The 19,897-nt window shown below is 45.0% G+C and overlaps 1 protein-coding gene across 1 annotated transcript in view; it reads right to left on the reverse strand.

The window, feature by feature from the left end:
* heatr4 (HEAT repeat containing 4) overlaps nucleotides 1–19,402 on the reverse strand; it is a 102,002-nt gene extending 82,600 nt beyond the window's left edge. Inside the window, exons 1-2 of the mRNA XM_086003826.1 lie at nucleotides 18,882–19,402; nucleotides 15,603–15,672 (exon numbers count right to left, since the gene is read on the reverse strand). Of these exons, the coding sequence (XP_085859952.1) occupies nucleotides 15,603–15,672; nucleotides 18,882–19,097 (286 nt within the window). The 5' untranslated portion in view covers nucleotides 19,098–19,402. The remainder of the gene's footprint in view (nucleotides 1–15,602; nucleotides 15,673–18,881) is intronic.
* Nucleotides 19,403–19,897: the final 495 nt, after the last annotated feature.

The following is a 19,897-nucleotide window of genomic DNA, read 5'->3' on the forward strand; positions in this document are numbered from 1 at the left end:
CCAATATCATTTCTCTGTATTACAGTGATTCCTTCCTTTATTAACATAGCCACCCCACCTCCCCTTCCTTCCTGCCTGTCCTTCCTGATCGTTAAATAACCTGGTATGTTTAATTCCCAGGCATTGTCACCCTGCAGCCATGTTTCTGTAATGGCCACAAGATCATACCCATATGTTGTTATTTGTGCCATTAACTCGTCTATTTTGTGACGAATGCTATGTGCATTCAGATAGAGAACTTTCAAAGATGTTTTGTGACACTTAGTTCCTGCTTTTGCCCTTTTTATTACTTTACCTTTTACTCCATACCTTCTGCCCCTTCCTGACACGCTCTGGTTTTTAATTTCCCCACTGCTACCTAAGTCTATGACCTTCTCTGTTGTCATTTTTATTATTTGCTCTCTAGGAACCTCCCCCCCACTAGTTCGTTTAAAGCCCTCTCTACAGCCCTAGTTATATGATCCGCCAGGACTCTAGTCCCAGCACTGGCCAAGTGAAGCCCGTCCCAACGGAACAGCTCCCTCCTGCCCCAGCACTGGTGCCAGTGTCCCAGGAAGCAAAACCCATTTCTCCCACACCAGTCTTTGAGACACGCATTTAACTCTCTAATTTTATTTGTCCGAGCCAAATTCGCTCGTGCCACAGGTAAAAATCCAGAGATTATTACCCTTGTGGTTCTGCTTTTTAATTTGGCCCCTAGCCGCTCAAACTCCCTCAGCAGAACCCCCTTCCTTGTCCTATCTATGTCGTTGGTACCAACATGGACCACGACAACTGGATCCTCCCCCTCCCACTCCAAGTTTCTCTCCAGTCCAGAGGAGATGTCCTTAACCCTGGCACCGGGCAGGCAACACAGCCTTCGGGACTCTCGCTCTCGGCTGCAAAGAACTCTATCTATCCCCCTAACGATACTATCCCCTACCACTACAACATTTCTTTCAACTCCCCCCACTTGAATGGCCCCCTGCTCCACGGTGCTGTGGCCAGGTTGCTCATCCTCCCTGTAGTCCCTGCTCCTGTCCCCACAGGGAGTAAGAGCCTCGAACCTGTTGGACAAGTGATAGGGCTGCGGCTCCTCCAACACTACCTCCTGGAACCCCGTGCCTGCCTCACTTCTAGTCACACCATCCTGACCCTGGCCACGTACTACATCTGAATTAATTAACCTAATTGGTGTGACTCCCTCGTGATACACAGAGTCCAGGTAACTCTCCCCCTCCCTGATGTGTCTCAGTGTTTGAAGCTCGGACTCCAGCTCTTCAACACGGAGCCGGAGTTCCTCGAGCAGCCAACACTTACTGCAAATGTGATCACCGTGAGCATCAATGGTGTTCACCAGCTCCCACATATTGCAGCAGCAACACATCACCTGATCTCCCATTCTATGTAATTAATTAAATTTATTAATATTATTCTTAAATATCCTCTGCCCCGATTCTAGATGGTGAATATCACACCTATTAGAGAGCGAGAGAGAGAGAGAGAGAGAGAGAGAGTGAGTCACACCTAGGAACTACAGACCCATTAGGGAGAGAGAGAGTCACACCTGGGATCTACAGACCCATTCGAGAGAGAGAGAGAGAGAGAGAGAGAGAGAAAGAGAATCAAAGCTGGGAACTGCAGACCCATTAGAGAGAGAGAGAGAGAGAGAGAGAGAGAGAGAGAGAAAGAGAATCAAAGCTGGGAACTGCAGACCCATTAGAGAGAGAGAGAGAGAGAGAGAGAGAGAGAGAGAGAGAGAGAGAGAGAGAGACCCATCAGAGACACAAAACAGAGACAGACCCTCACCAGGTACAGACTAAGCGACCACCAACTGGAAATTGAAAAAGGCAGATACAAGAAATCCTGGCAGCCTAGAGAGAATAGAATATGCGATCAATGTCTGGCTGGCGAGGTTGAAACAGAAATGCATTTCCTCCTAAAATGCGAAAAATTCAACACATCAAGAAACATATTATTCAACAAGCTAAGCCAAACAACCCCAGATTTCAAGGAATTGGATGATCTGTCAAAATTGAGATTAGTCCTAGGAGAAGGAGACAGACCATACCTTGGGGCTAAATATGTAACAACATGTCACAACCTGAGGACTGTTTAAAAGTAAGACTGTTTAAAATTAATATTGAACGTACCAAATGAAGTAGAAAGACTGTTTAAAATTAATATTGTTTAAAAGTAATATTGTATATACCCAACAAATGTCAAATCGATTGACACTTACAGAATGTTGGAAAACTGTACCTTTTTGCTATGTAAGCTTTGGCAATATGGTTCTCTGTAAACTTTCATGCCAATAAAGCATTTGAACTGAACTGAACTGAACTGAGAGAGAAAGAGAATCACAGCTGGGAACTACAGACCCATTAGAGAGAGAGAGCGAGCGAGAGAGTCACACCTGGGATCTGCAGTCCTATTAGAGAGAGAGAGAGAGAGAGAGAGAGAGAGAGAGAGAGTCACACCTGGGAACTACAGACCCATGAGAGAGAGAGAGAATCACAATTCACAATTCACAATTCAAATCGCTTTATTGGCATGATAAGTTACATCTTATGTTGCCAAAGCATCAAAATACATTTATGGTTTAGCACATAAACGCAGTTCTATTCATACAGTGTATAAACAGGTATATCCCTGAGTGTATAAATATACATTCGCATTGTTTATATATATTCTTTTCTTAGTTTACTGGTTGTCCCTCTGTTCATGGCACGCTGTAACATAGTGTGCCGCCAGTGTTACACAGCTTCTCTCCTCTCCCAGTAGGAATGGGAGTTTTTGGTTGTCATTCAGATTTCTGAAATCAGGGCATATTTGTGAGAATATTTGGTAGAAATTCTCCCTGATGCCCTGATATTTTCCGCAGGCTGTGAGGAAGTGCATCTCTGTCTCCACTACTCCCTGACTGCAGTGAGAGCATATCCTGTCTTCTCTTGGCAGCCTGGTCTGCCTGTGTCTGCCTTTTTCGATCGCTAGGCTATGTTCGCTAAGTCTGTACCTTGTCAAGGTTTTTCTCAGTTTGTTATCCTTTACCATGGTCAGGTAATCAGCTATGTTGTATTGTCTGTTTAGGGCCAAGTAGCAATTGAGTTTGCTTTGGGTTTTTGTTGTTTCTGCCCAATATGTCAGATATTTTTCCTTTTGCTTAGCGACGATTGTGTTGGGTCGAATTCTTTGTGTTACCCTGTCACTGTCCTGGGGCTGGTTATTGTTAGTATTGTTAGTAGTTACTTCACTGAGTCCCAGGACTAGTTGACTGAGGGTATTCTTCTTTATGGTCAGCTCTTGGCATTTCAGGGCGTCGTAGTGATAGCATTGGGGATTGCTCATTTGTAGGTGATTCCAAAATTTGGTGGCTCTTTTTTGGATAGTGATTATTAATGGATATTGGCCTAGTTCCGCCCTGCATGCATTGTTTACTGTTTTCCTTTGAGTCCGGAGGATACTTTTACAGAATTCTGCATGTAGGATCTCAATTGGGTGTTTGTCCCATTTTGTAAATTCTTGTTGAGTTAGCGGTCCCCATACCTCACTGCCATAGAGTGCAATTGGTTCAATTACTGATTTGAAAATTTTGAGCCAAATGCTAATTGGGATTTCTATTTGGATTGATTTTTTGATGGCATAGAAAGCCCTTCTTGCTTTCTCTTTCAGTTCATTCACAGCCAGTTTGAAGTTTCCCGTAGAACTGATTTTTAAGCCCAAGTATGTGTAGTTAGTGGTTTGTTCAATTTTGGTTGTTCCTACTGTGAAATTTATTTTGGGTCCCTGATGTTTGGATCTTTGCTGGAACACCAGGACTTTGGTTTTTTGGGGATTTATTGTCAGGGCCCAAGTCTGGCAGTACGACTCCAGCAGGTCCAGGTTCTGCTGTAGCCCCTCTTTAGTTGGTGACAGCAGAACCAGGTCGTCTGCATAGAGGAGGAATTTAACCTTGGATTCATATAGGGTGAGGCCGGGTGCTGTAGATTGTTCAAGTAGTTTTGCCAATCCATTTATGTAAATATTAAAGAGTGTCGGTGAGATTGGCGAGCCCTGCGTCACCCCCCGCCTGGGATCTAAAGACCCATTAGAGAGAGAGAACGAGAGAGTCACAGCTGGGATCTACAGACCCATTAGAGCGAGAGAGAGAGAGAGTCACACCTGGGAACTACAGACCCATGAGAGAGAGAGAGAGAGAGAGAGAGGGAGGGAGAGAGAGAGAGTCAGACCTGGGAACTACAGACCCATTAGAGAGAGAGAGAGAGCGAGAGAGAGAGAAAGAGAAAGAGTCACACCTGGGATCTACAGACCCATTAGAGAGAGAGAAAGGCCAATATCCATTAATAATCACTATCCAAAAAAGAGCCACCAAATTTTGGAAACACCTAGAAATGAGCAACCCCCAATGCTATCATTACGAAGCCCTGAAATGCCAAGAGAGGACCATAAAGAAGAATACCCTCAGTCAACTAGTCCTGGGACTCAGTGAAGTAACTACTAACACTACTAACAATAACCAGCCCCAGGACAGTGACAGCGTAACACAAAGAATTCGACCCAACACAATCGTCGCTAAGCAAGAGGAAAAATATCTGCCATATTGGACAGAAACAGCAAAAACCCAAAGCAAACTCAATTGCTACTTGGCCCTAAACAGACAATACAACATGGCTGATTACCTGACCATGGTAAAGGATAGCAAACTGAGAAAAACCATGACAGTGTACAGACTTAGTGAACATAGCCTGGCGATCGAAAAAGGTAGACACAGGCAGACCCGGCTACCAAGAGAGGACAGGATATGCTCTCACTGCAGTCAGGGAGTGGTGGAGACAGAGATGCACTTCCTCACAGCTTGTAGAAAATATCAGGGCATAAGGGAGAATTTCTACCCAAAATTCACAAAAATATGCCCGGAATTCAGAAATTTGAATGTCGACCAAAAACTCCCATACCTACTAGGGGAAGAGAGAAATTGTGTAACCTTAGCGGCACACTATGTTACAGCTTGCCATAAACAGAGGGACAGCCACTAAAGATAAGAAAAGAGTGTATACAAATTATATGAATGTATATTTATACACTCAGGGATATATCTGTTTATACACTGTATGGATAGATCTGTATTTTTGTGTACAAGCATGAATGTTTTTCGATGCTTTGGCAACATAAGATGTACCTTGTCATGCCAATAAAGCGATTTGAATTGAATTGAATTGAGAGAGTCATACCTGGGATCTACAGGCCCATTAGAGAGAGAGAGAGAGAGAGAGAGAGAATCACACCTGAGAACTGCAGACCCAGTAGAGAGAGATAGAGAGTGCGTCACGCCTGGGATCTACAGTCCTATTAGAGAGAGAGAGAGAGAGTCACACCTGGGATCTACAGTCCTATTAGAGAGAGAGAGAGAGAGAGTCACACCTGGGGTCTGCAGTCCTATTAGAGAGAGAGAGAGAGAGTCACACCTAGGAACTACAGACCCATTAGAGAGAGAGAGAGAGAGAGAGAGAGAGAATGACACTTGGGATGTACAGATCCATTAGAGAGAGAGAGAGAGAGAGAGAGGGAGAGAGAGAGAGAATGACACCTGGGAACTACAGACCCATTAGAGAGAGAGAGAGAGAGAGAGAGAGAGAGAATGACACTTGGGATGTACAGATCCATTAGAGAGAGAGAGAGAGTCACACCTGGGATCTACAGTCCTATTAGAGAGAGAGAGAGAGAGAGTCACACCTGGGACCTGCAGTCATAAGAACATAAGAACATAAGAAATAGGAGCAGGAGTAGGCCAATCGGCCCCTCGAGCCTGCTCCGCCATTCAATAAGATCATGGCTGATCTGATCCTAACCGCCAATCCACTATCACAGAACCATCTCCTGAATCTAACAGAATTAGACACATGAAATAGGAGCAGGATCAGGCTACACGGCCCCTGGGCCCGCTCCGCTGCCCACAGGGCCATGACCGATCCGAACCTAGACTCATGTCCAAATTCCTGCCCGCTCCCCGTAACCCTTAATTCCCTTTACTTCTAGGAAACTGTCTATTTCTGTTTTAAATTTATGTAATGATGTAGCTTCTACAGCTTTTTGAGGCAGCATATTCCATGGACCTACCACCCTCTGAGTGAAGTAGTTCCTCCTCATCTCAGTTTTGAAAGAGCAGCCTCTTATTCTAAGACTATGACCCCTAGTTCTAGTTTCACCCATCATCGGGAACATCTTCCCCGCATCCACCCGATCCAACCCCTTCACAATCTTATATGTTTCAATAAGATCGCCTCTCATTCTTCTGAACTCCAATGAGTAGAGTCCCTATCTACTCAACCTCTCCTCATATGTCCATCCCCTCATCCCCGGGATTAACCGAGTGAACCTTCTTTGTACTGACTTGAGAGCAAGTATGTCCTTTCTTAAGTATGGACACCAAAACTGTACGCAGTATTCCAGGTGCGGTCTCACCAATACCTTGCACAACTGAAGCAATACCTCCCTATTTTTATATTCTATCCCCCTAGCAATGAAAGCCAACATTCCATTGGCCTTCTTAATCACTTGCTGCACCTGCATACTAACCTTTTGAGTTTTGTGCACCAGGTCCCCCAGATCCCTTTGTACTTCAGTACTTTCCAGTTTCTTGCCATTAAGATAATAACTTGCTCTACGATTTTTCTTGCCAAAGTGCATAACCTCACACTTTCCAGTATTGTATTCCATCTGCCAAATCTCTGCCCACTTACTTAGCCTGTCGATGTCCCCTTGCAGGTTTTTTATGTCCTCCTCACTCACTACTTTCCCTCCCATCTTAGTATCATCTGCAAACTTTGATATGTTACACTCGGTCCCCTCCTCCAAATCGTTAATATAGATTGTAAAGAGTTGGGGACCCAGCACTGACCCCTGCGGAACACCACTAGTTACTGATTGCCAGTCTGAGAATGAACCATTTATCCCAACTCTCTGCCTTCTGTTAGATAGCCAATCCTCTATCCATGCCAGAATATTACCCCCAATCCCGTGATTTTTTATCTTAAGCAATAATCTTTTGTGTGGCACCTTGTCAAATGCCTTTTGGAAGTCTAAATACACTACGTCCACTGGTTCCCCTTTATCCACCCTATACGTTACTTCCTCAAAGAACTCCAGCAAATTTGTCAAACATGACTTCCCCTTCATAAAACCATGCTGACTTTGTCCTATTAAATTATGATTATCCAAATGTCCTGTTACTGTCTCCTTAATAATGGACTCCAAAATTTTACCTACCACAGATGTTAGGCTAACCGGTCTATAGTTTCCAGCCTTCTGTCTACTGCCCTTTTTAAATAAGGGTGTTACAATAGCAGTTTTCCAGTCTGCCGGGACCTTTGCCGAGTCCAGGGAGTTTTGGAAAATTATTACCAATGCATCCACAATCCCTACCGCCACTTCCCTCAAGACCCTAGGTTGTAAGCCATCAGGTCCAGGTGATTTATCCGCCTTGAGTCCCATTATTTTACCGAGTACCACTTCCTTAGTGATTTTGATCGTGTTTAGCTCCTCCCCCCCTTTAGCCCCCTGTTTGTCCAGTGTTGGGATATTCTTAGTGTCTTCTACTGTAAAGACTGATGTAAAATATTCATTCAGTGTTTTTGCCATCTCCATATTTCCCACCATTAATTTCCCGGTCTCATCCTCTAAGGGACCAACATTTACTTTAGCCACCCTTTTTCTTTTTATATAACTATAAAAACTCTTACTATCTGTTTTTATATTTTTTGCTAATTTACTTTCATAATCTATCTTCCCTTTCTTAATCAATCTTTTTGTTATTTTTTGCTGTCTTTTAAAGTTTTCCCAATCCTTTATCCTCCCACTAGATTTGGCTACCTTATATGCCCTTGTTTTTAGTCGAATACTATCCTTAATTTCTTTACTTAGCCACGGATGGCTGTCTTTTCTTTTACACCCTTTTCTTCTCAGTGGAATATATTTTTTTTGAAAGTTGTAAAATAACTCCTTAAATGTACACCACTGATCATGTATCGTCTTACCCTTTAATCTATTTTCCCAATCCACTCTACTCAATTCCGCTCTCATACCTTCATAGTCTCCTTTATTCAAGCTTAGCACGTTTGTTTGAGATCCAACCTTCTCACCCTCTAATTGAATATGGAATTCAACCATGTTATGGTCACTCATTCCAAGGGGATCCTTTACTAGGACATTTTTAATTAATCCCGTCTCGTTACACAGGACCAGATCTAAGGTTGCTTGCCCCCTGGTCGGTTCAGTTACATACTGCTCAAGAAACCCATCCCTAATACACTCAATGAACTCATCCTCAAGGCAGCCCTGCCCAATTTGATTTGTCCAATTAATATGATAGTTAAAATCCCCCAAAGTTATAGATGTTCCCTTATTACAAGCCTCAACTATTTCCTGATTGATACTCCGTCCAACAGAGTTGCCACTGTTTGGAGGCCTATAGACTACACCCACTAATGTTTTTTTCCCCTTATTATTCCTTACCTCCACCCAAACTGTTTCATTATCCTGATCTTTTGACCCAATATCATTTCTCTGTATTACAGTGATTCCTTCCTTTATTAACATAGCCACCCCACCTCCCCTTCCTTCCTGCCTGTCCTTCCTGATCGTTAAATAACCTGGTATGTTTAATTCCCAGGCATTGTCACCCTGCAGCCATGTTTCTGTAATGGCCACAAGATCATACCCATATGTAGTTATTTGTGCCATTAACTCGTCTATTTTGTTACGAATGCTACGTGCATTCAGATAGAGAACTTTCAAAGATGTTTTGTGACACTTAGTTCCTGCTTTTGCCCTTTTTATTACTTTACCTTTTACTCCATACCTTCTGCCCCTTCCTGACACGCTCTGGTTTTTAATTTTCCCACTGCTACCTAAGTCTATGACCTTCTCTGTTGTCATTTTTATTATTTGCTCTCTAGGAACCTCCCCCCCACTAGTTAGTTTAAAGCCCTCTCTACAGCCCTAGTTATATGATCCGCCAGGACTCTAGTCCCAGCACTGGCCAAGTGAAGCCCGTCCCAACGGAACAGCTCCCTCCTGCCCCAGTACTGGTGCCAGTGTCCCAGGAAGCAAAACCCATTTCTCCCACACCAGTCTTTGAGCCACGCATTTAACTCTCTAATTTTATTTGTCCTAGCCAAATTCGCTCGTGGCTCAGGTAAAAATCCAGAGATTATTACCCTTGTGGTTCTGCTTTTTAATTTGGCCCTTAGCTGCTCAAACTCCCTCAGCAGAACCTCCTTCCTTGTCCTATCTATGTCGTTGGTACCAACATGGACCACGACAACTGGATCCTCCCCCTCCCACTCCAAGTTTCTCTCCAGTCCAGAGGAGATGTCCTTAACCCTGGCACCGGGCAGGCAACACAGCCTTCGGGACTCTCGCTCTCGGCTGCAAAGAACTCTATCTATCCCCCTAACGATACTATCCCCTACCACTACAACATTTCTTTCAACTCCCCCCACTTGAATGGCCCCCTGCTCCACGGTGCTGTGGCCAGGTTGCTCATCCTCCCTGTAGTCCCTGCTCCTGTCCCCACAGGGAGTAAGAGCCTCGAACCTGTTGGACAAGTGCAAGGGCTGCGGCTCCTCCAACACTACCTCCTGGAACCCCGTGCCTGCCTCACTTCTAGTCACACCATCCTGACCCTGGCCACGTACTACATCTGAATTAATTAACCTAATTGGTGTGACTCCCTCGTGATACACAGAGTCCAGGTAACTCTCCCCCTCCCTGATGTGTCTCAGTGTTTGAAGCTCGGACTCCAGCTCTTCAACACGGAGCCGGAGTTCCTCGAGCAGCCAACACTTACTGCAAATGTGATCACCGTGAGCATCAATGGTGTTCACCAGCTCCCACATATTGCAGCAGCAACACATCACCTGATCTCCCATTCTATGTAATTAATTAAATTTATTAATATTATTCTTAAATATCCTCTGCCCCGATTCTAGATGGTGAATATCACACCTATTAGAGAGAGAGAGAGAGAGAGAGAGAGAGAGTCACACCTAGGAACTACAGACCCATTAGAGAGAGAGAGAGAGAATGACACTTGGGATGTACAGATCCATTAGAGAGAGAGAGAGTGAGAGAGTCACACCTGGGATCTACAGACCCATTCGAGAGAGAGAGAGAATCACGCCTGGGATCTACAGACCCATTAGAGAGAGAGAGAGAGAGTCACACCTGGGAACTATAGACCCATTAGAGAGAGAGAGAGAGCGAGAGAGAGAGAGAGTCACACCTGGGAACTATAGACCCATTAGAGAGAGAGAGAGAGAGCGAGAGAGAGAGAGAGAGTCACACCTGGCATCTACAGACCCATTAGAGAGAGAGAGAGAGAGAGAGAGAGTCACACCTGGGATCTACAGACCCATTAGAGAGAGAGAGAGCGAGAGAGAGAGTCACACCTGGGATCTACAGACCCATTCGAGAGAGAGAGAGAGAGAGAGAGAGAGAGTCACACCTGGGATCTACAGACCCATTAGAGAGAGAGAGAGCGAGAGAGAGAGTCACACCTGGGATCTACAGACCCATTCGAGAGAGAGAGAGAGAGAGAGAGAGAGAGAGAGAATCACGCCTGGGATCTACAGACCCATTAGAGAGAGAGAGAGAGAGTCACACCTGGGATCTACAGACCCATTAGAGAGAGAGAGAGAGAGTCACACCTGGGATCTACAGACCCATTAGAGAGAGAGAGAGAGCGAGAGAGAGAGAAAGAGCCACGCCTGGGATCAAAAGACCCATTAGAGAGAGGGAGAGAGAGAGAGAGAGTCACACCTGGGATCTACAGACCCATTAGAGAGAGAGAGAGAGAGTCACACCTGGGATCTACAGACCCATTAGAGAGAGAGAGAGAGCGAGAGAGAGAGAAAGAGCCACGCCTGGGATCAAAAGACCCATTAGAGAGAGGGAGAGAGAGAGAGAGTCACACCTGGGAACTACAGACCCATTAGAGAGAGAGAGAGAGAGAGAGAGAGAGAGAGAGAGAGAGAGAGAGAGAGTGCATGCCTCATGAAATTTATACTAAATCATCATTTAGCATTATAGAAAATAGTGTTTCCACACTCATCCCACAAAATAGGTCCATTTTATTTCGTTTTTTTGAACTATATAAATGCGTTCTTTCCACATAAGCTGCTGGAATATCCAGGGCCTCCGCTCCTCAACTTTTGGGATGAAGAGTACAGACCCTGAATTCCTAAAAGCTATAAAAGACATTGATATAATTGTGTTAACAGAAACATGGTGCCAAAAAGACGTGCCGACCCACTGTCCTCCAATGTACCATGAAATCATTGTGCCCTCAGTAAAGAACACTAAAACACGCAAGGGCAGAACCTCCGGGGGAATATTGGTGTGGTATAAGGGAGAACTGGACAAACACATCTCACCGGTAAAACAGGGAAAACCACACGTATGGCTAAAACTAGATAAAAATATAGGAATAGCAAAAAAAGATGTTTACTTATGTGCGATCTACATACCTCCAATAGAATCGCCATATTTCGAAGAGGAGTTATTTGATACTCTCCACATGGAAAGCAGCCATTTCCAGGCCCAAGGAAAGGTGATAATATGTGGGGACCTAAATGCAAGGACTGGTTGTGAACTTGACTTCATAGACCCACAGGGAAACAACCATGTGTTTGGCCAGACCCCTTTAGATGTCACACCAGCCATCGCAAATCGGAACAACCTTGATCGTGAAATAAATAAAAGCGGTAGGGAGGTAGTGCAACTCTGCCGAGCCTTAGGCCTGTACATAGTTAACGGTAGGTTCAGAGGGGACTCCCTAGGGAGACTCACATACTCCTCAATGCTTGGGTCTAGTGTGGTGGACTATACAATCACTGACCTGGACCCCTGCGATATCAACTCATTCACTGTCAGGCAGCAATCCCCCCTCTCAGACCATAACCAAATAAATATGTACCTTAAACTTTCTGCCCAAACTACAGACACAAAAAAAGAACCCAGTAAGCTCCATAAAATAAACCAGACATACAGATGGGCCCCAGACAGTGGAGAAAAATTCATCACAGCACTAAAGTCACCTGATCTCACAAGTAAAATATCAAAATTTAAAGAAAACCCATACGAGATCACCAGAGATGGTGTAAACATGGCCATAGAGGATATAAATATGATCTTCCATGAGGCAGCTGTAAAAGCCGACCTTGTGAAACAGAAGAGGAAGCGTCACAAAAGACAAAATAAAAATAAGAAATGGTTTGACCACGAATGCAAAAATGCCAGAAAAGACCTGAGAAAAATATCAAACCAAAAGCATCGCCAACCAAACAATCCGGACCTACGTACTAGATACAATGAAACCCTCAAAAGATATAAACACACCATTAGGAACAAAACACAAAACTATACCCACAAAATACTCGAAGAAATTGAAAACTCCACCAATCCAAAACAATTCTGGGAAATGTGGAATAACCTGAGTACAACACAATTGCAAGCATTACCAATCCAAGATGGCGACATCTGGAGAACACATTTTGAAAACCTCTACAAAGACATCCCAATAAACGAAACAAACCCAAGTCAACATCAGGTCACAGAAAAACTCCACACATTAGAAGCAACAATTAAAGACAACCAAAACCCTCTAGACTCCCCAATCACATGGAAAGAACTGGCCACAAAAACAAAATCTCTCCACCTAAAGAAAGCCTGTGGCCCAGACAACATCAAAAATGAAATGCTCAAGTTCAGCAATATGGAGATGCAGGGTGCGGTACTCAAATTATTCAACATCATATTACGTTCAGGCTGTTTTCCCGATATCTGGTGCCAAGGACTAATCTCCCCCATATATAAAAGTGGAAACAAATCAGACCCAAATAACTACTGCGGCATCTGTGTCAACAGTTGTCTAGGGAAGTTATTCTGCAGTATTCTAAATAGTAGATTACTTGATTTTCTTAACAAACATAATATCCTCAGAAAAAACCAAATAGGCTTCCTTCCAAAACACCGCACCGCCGACCATATCTATACCCTTCACACCCTCATTGAAAAACATATACACCAAACAAAAAATGGGAAAATATTCGCCTGTTTCATCGACTTCAAGAAAGCCTTTGACTCTATATGGCACGAAGGGCTCTATTATAAACTGCTTCAGTGTGGAATAGGGGGCAAAGTCTATGACCTTATTAAATCAATGTATCTGAAAAACAAATGCGGGGTCAAAATTGGAGACAAACGCACCGATTTCTTCACCCAGAGAAGAGGCGTCCGGCAGGGCTGCAATTTGAGCCCGACCCTGTTCAACATATACATAAATGAATTAGCAGACATGCTGGAGCAAAGCGAGTCACCAGGTCTCCGTCTCCTGGATGGAGAAGTGAAATCCCTGTTCTATGCGGACAACCTGGTTCTGCTGTCTCCCACAGAACAGGGATTACAGCAACAACTAGACCTACTCGACAAATACTGCCAAAATTGGGCTCTAACAGTAAATCTAAAGAAAACCAACATCATGATTTTTCAAAAAAGGCCCAGATGTCAGGAAAACAAATGCCAGTTTACCCTCAGTGATACCACTATAGGACACACTATGAGCTACACCTACCTTGGTCTAACTATTACAGCATCAGGGAGCTTCAGCATAGCAGTGAATGCACTAAAAGAAAAAGCCCGAAGAGCCCTATATGCAATAAAAAGAAAATTCTACAACATCCAAATCCCAATCAAAATCTGGCTCAAAATATTTGACAGCATAATCCTGCCCATTGCACTGTACGGTAGTGAAGTATGGGGCCCGCTAAATCACCAAAGCTACACTAAATGGGAAAAACACACAATAGAAGCCCTACATGCAGAATTCTGCCGAAGCATCCTTCGCACCCAAAGAAAAACGCCAACAAATGCATGCAGAGCCGAACTAGGCAGATACCCACTGATAATAAACATCCAAAAACGAGCACTAAACTTCCTAAATCACCTCAAATCTGGCTCCCCAGACACCCTTCATTTCAAAGCCTTTCAGACCCAAGAGCTAAACCCAGAAAAGAGTCCCCTGAGTCAGCTGCTACTGAAACTAAGTACTCAGCCGGACCCTGACCAGCCCCAGACCAACACAGCCGTCCAAACACCAATCCGAGTGAACCAAATCATTAAACAATGCAAAGAAACCTACCTGGAACATTGGAACAAAATAACCGAAAGCCAAAGCAGATTAGAATGTTACCGGGCCCTAAAAAGAGAATATAAACTGGCAGACTACCTCACGACCATCAGAGACACAAAACAGAGACAGACCCTCACCAGGTACAGACTAAGCGACCACCAACTGGAAATTGAAAAAGGCAGATACAAGAAATCCTGGCAGCCTAGAGAGAATAGAATATGCGATCAATGTCTGGCCGGCGAGGTTGAAACAGAAATGCATTTCCTCCTAAAATGCGAAAAATTCAACACATCAAGAAACATATTATTCAACAAGCTAAGCCAAACAACCCCAGATTTCAAGGAATTGGATGACCTGTCAAAATTGAGATTAGTCCTAGGAGAAGGAGACAGACCATACCTTGGGGCCAAATATGTAACAACATGTCACAACCTGAGGACTGTTTAAAATTAAGACTGTTTAAAATTAATATTGAACGTACCAAATGAAGTACAAAGACTGTTTAAAATTAATATTGTTTAAAAGTAATATTGTATGTACCCAACAAATGTCAAATCGATTGACACCTACAGAATGTTGGAAAACTGTACCTTTTTGCTATGTAAGCTTTGGCAATATGGTTCTCTGTAAACTTTCATGCCAATAAAGCATTTGAATTGGAAATTGGAATTGGAGAGTCACACCTGGGAACTACAGACCCATTAGAGAGAGAGAGAGAGAGAGAGAGAATCACACCTGGGATCTACAGACCCATTAGAGAGAGAGAGAGAGAGAGAGAGAGAGAGAGAGAGAGAGTCACACCTGGGAACTACAGACCCATTAGAGAGAGAGAGAGAGAGAGAGTCACACCTGGGATCTACAGACCCATTAGAGAGAGAGAGAGAGAGAGTCACACCTGGGAACTACAGACCCATTAGAGAGAGAGAGAGAGAGAGAGAGAGAGAGAGAGAGTCACACCTGGGATCAACAAACCCATTCGAGAGAGAGAGAGAGAGAGAGAGAGAGAGAGTCACGCCTGGGATCTACAGACCCATTAGAGAGAGGGAGAGAGAGAGAGAGAGAGAGAGAGAATCACACCTGGGATCCACAGACCCATTAGAGAGAGAGAGAGAGTCACACCTGGGAACTACAGACCCATTAGAGAGAGAGAGAGAGAGAGAGAGAGAGACACCTGGGATCTACAGACCCATTAGAGAGTCACTCCTGGGATCTACAGACCCATTAGAGAATCACACATCTGGGAACTACAGTCCTATTAGAGAGAGAGAGAATCACACCTGGGAACTGCAGACCCATTAGAGAGTCACTCCAAGGAGCTACAGATTCTTTACGAGAAGCAATTGAGAGTGGAGAGCAACAAGTATTTCAATGAAACAGAGACGCTCACTTTCCACATGCCATGACCAAAATAGCAAGGTGAAGCGGAGACACCTACCTTTGATTGCATAGGCTTTTACTTTCCAGACTGGGTCAGACTGCATGAGGCGCACCAAATGATCAAGGACCTGGAGGAAACATAAAATGTCTGTCAACTTAGCTGGGTTCTTTTCCGCCCCTCCCAATTTTTCTGCCCTTTCCTCAAGGCTCTGACTCTTGATGGAAAACTGTTCTCACGAGCCTTGACCAAATGGCCAGGCAGTGGATGTTGGCAAGCTCACCCACTGTGGGAAGAACATGTTCTTCAACATTTCATCTGAAATCACTGGATGGGAATCGGGAGCAGGAATTCAGGCTGGCCTCCCTCATTAACCCCAGGAGTCACTGGATGGGAATTGGGAGCAGGAACCCAGGCTGACCTTCCTCACTGATCCCCAGGAGTCACTGGATGGGAATCGGGAGCAGGAACCCAGGCTGGCCTCCCTCACTGACCCCGGAGTAACTGGATGGGAATCGGGAGCAGGAATTCAGGCTGGCTTCCCTCATTAACCCCAGGAGTCACTGGATGGGAATTGGGAACAGGAACCCAGGCTGACCTTCCTCACTGACCCCAGGAATCACTGGATGGGAATCATGGAAACATAGAAGATAGGAGCAGGAGTAGGCCATTCGGCCCCTCGAGCCCACTCTGCCATTTAATGAGATCATGGCTGATCATCCAAATTCAGTACCCTGTCCCTGCATTCTCCCCATATCCCTTGATCCCTTTAGCCTCAAGAAATATATCCAACTCCTTCTTGAATATATTTAATGAATTGGCCTCAACTGCCCTGTGTGGCACAGAATTCCACAGGTTCATCACTCTCTGGGTGAGAAATTCCTCCTCATCTCAGTCCTAAATGGCTTACCCCTTATCCTTAGACTGTGACCCCTGGTTCTGGACTCCCCCGCCATCAGGAACATCCTTCCTGCATCTAGTCTGTCTAGTCCTGTTAGAATTTTATAAGTTTCAATGAGATCCCCCCTCATTCTTCTAAACTCCAGCGAGTACAAGCCTAATCGACCCAATCTCTCCTCATACGTCATTCCTGCCATCCCAGGTATCAGTCTGGTGAATCTTCGCTGCACTCCCTCCATGGCAAGAACATCCTTCCTCAGAAAAGGCGACCAAAACTGCACACAATACTCAAGGTGTGGTCTCACCAAGGCCCTGTATAACTGCAGCAAGACTTCCTTGCTCCTGTGCTCAAATCCTCTCGCTATGAAGGCCAACATACCATTTGCCTCCTTAACCGCCTGCTGCACCTGCATGCTTACCTTCAGCGATTGGTGCACAAGGACACCCAGGTCTCGTTGCACTTCCCCTTTTCCCAATCTATTGCCATTCAGATAATAATCTGTCTTCCTGTTTTTGCCACCGAAGTGGATAACCTCACATTTATCCACATTATACTGCATTTGCCATGCATCTGCCCAATCACCCAACCTGTCCAAATCATCCTGGAGTTTCTCGGCATCCTCAGAGCATACACACCCACCCAGCTTTGTGTCATCTGCAAACTTGGAGATATTACATCTAGTTCCCTTGTCTAGATCATTTATATATATTGTGAATAGCTGGGGTCCCAGCACCGATCCCTGCAGTACCCCACTTGTCACTGCCTGCCACTCGGAAAAAGACCCGTTTATGCCAACTCTTTGCTTCCTGTCTGCCAACCAGTTCTCTATCCAAGACAGTACCTTACCCCCAATCCCATGTGCTTTAACTTTACACGTTAATCTCTTATGCGGGACCTTATCGAAAGCCTTCTGAAAGTCCAAATACACCACATCCACTGGTTCTCCCTTATCTATTCTACCAGTTACATCCTCAAAAAATTCCAGTAGATTAGTCAAGCACGATTTACCTTTTGTAAATCCATGTTGACTTTGTCCGATCCTGTCACTGTTTTCCAAGTGCTCTGCTATTACATCTTTTATAATGGACTCTAGCATTTTCCCCACTACCGATGTAATTCCCCGTTTTCTCTCTACCATCTTTTTTGAATAGTGGGGTAACATTAGCTACCCTCCAATCCATGGGTACTGTTCCAGATTCCATCAAATGTTGGAAGATGATCAGCAATGCATCTACTATTTCTAGGGCCACTTCCTTAAGTACCCTAGGATGTAGATTATCAGGCCCTGGGGATTTATCGGCCTTCAGTCCCATCAATTTCCCTAACACCATTTCCCTACAAATACTGATTTCTTTCAGTTCCACCCTTTCATCAGACCCTATGTTTCCCGGCATCTCTGGGAGGTTATTTGTGTCCTCCTTTGTGAAGACAGAACTAAAATATGTATTTAGTTGGTCTGCCATTTCTTTGTTCCCCATTATAAATTCACCTGATTCTGACTACAAGGGACCTACGCTTGACTTCACCAATCTTTTTCTCTTCACATATCTATAAAAGCTTTTACAGTCAGTTTTTATGTTCACTGAAAGCTTACTCTCATATTCTATTTTCCCCTTCTTAATTCTTGATGGAATACTCTCCACTTGCCTGGATGAGTACAGCTCCAACAACACTAAAGAAGCTCGATACCATCCAGGACAAAGCAGCCCGCTTGATTGGCACCCCATCCACCACCTTAAACATTCACTCCCTCCACCACCGGCGTACCGTGGCTGCAGTGTGTACCATCTACAAGATGCACTGCAGCAACTCGCCAAGGCTTCTTCGGCAGCACCTCCCAAACCCACGACCTCTTCCACCTAGAAGAACAAGGGCAGGAGACACATGGGAACACCACCACCTCCAAATTCCCCTCCAAGTCACACACCATCCTGACTTAGAAGTATATCACCGATCCTTCATCGTCGTTGGGTCAAAATCCTGGAACTCCCTCCCTAACACTGTGGGGGTACCTTCCCCATACAGACTGCAGTGGTTCAAGAAGGCAGCTCACCCCCATCTTCTCAAGGGCAATTAGGAATGGGCAATAAATGCTGGCCTTGCCAGCAATGCCCACACCCCATAAACAATTAAAAAAAAAATTACAATGGGAAATGTTGACAGAAAAATGACAGAAAATCTTGACAACATGAAGTAAGGTGTGGCGGCGGCAAGTCTGTGTCCTGTTCAAATTTTCAGTAATATATAGGTATCTTGTAAGTCGGGTACTGTCAGCCAGGTCCACTTTTAACTGCTTATGGCCAAATCTACATTCTGTCCCTGTGTGGCTCTGGGTGGAAAATGGAAAACCAGCTGAGGATTCTGCTCCTGATCACTGTCAGTGACCCCTGCTTTGTGAGGACAGTACTTGAAAGTAATGCAGTATTGATCCGCCGTACCTTCTCATCTTTTATCCTCAGCAAACCGGCAGTCAGACACGCCTCTCTCCGCACACCAATGACATCGTCTATGAAGCACTTTAGGAAGCTGGGCATCAGTTTCCCTGTCATCACACCGAGCTGCCCGATGCAGGACAAAGACTCTATTCGGATTCGGCAGTCCCCCTTCTCCAGCCTCTCCCTGCAAAACAAATGTGCACATTGCAAAGGCCCCATGTTTTACCCTCACACACTGACAGTCCCGTGTTTTACCCTCACACACTGACAGTCCCGTGTTTTACCCTCACACACTGACAGTCCCGTGTTTTACCCTCACACACCGACAGTCCCGTGTTTTACCCTCACACACTGACAGTCCCGTGTTTTACCCCCTCACACTGACAGTCCCGTGTTTTACCCTCACACACTGACAGTCCCGTGTTTTACCCTCACACACTGACAGTCCCGTGTTTTACCCTCACACACTGACAGTCCCGTGTTTTACCCTCACACACCGACAGTCCTGTGTTTTACCCTCACAAACTGACAGTCCCGTGTTTTACCCTCACACACTGACAGTCCTCTGTTTTACCCTCACACACCGACAGTCCCGTGTTTTACCCTCACACACTGACAGCCCCGTGTTTTACCCTCACACACTGACAGTCCCGTGTTTTACCCTCACACACCGACAGTTCCGTGTTTTACCCTCACACACTGACAGTCCCGTGTTTTACCCTCACACACTGACAGTCCCGTGTTTTACCCTCACACACTGACAGTCCCGTGTTTTACCCTCACACACTGACAGCCCCGTGTTTTACCCTCACACTGACAGTCCCGTGTTTTACCCTCACACACCGACAGTCCCGTGTTTTACCCTCACACACTGACAGTCCCGTGTTTTACCCTCACACACTGACAGTCCCGTGTTTTACCCTCACACACCGACAGTGTTTTACCCTCACACTGACAGTCCCGTGTTTTACACGTCTACACACTGACAGTCCCGTGTTTTACCCTCACACACCGACAGT

The sequence above is a fragment of the Somniosus microcephalus genome, chromosome 12 (assembly GCF_052327205.1).
Source record: "Somniosus microcephalus isolate GS21.2 chromosome 12, FLI_Smic_1.0, whole genome shotgun sequence".
Lineage (NCBI taxonomy): Eukaryota > Metazoa > Chordata > Chondrichthyes > Squaliformes > Somniosidae > Somniosus > Somniosus microcephalus.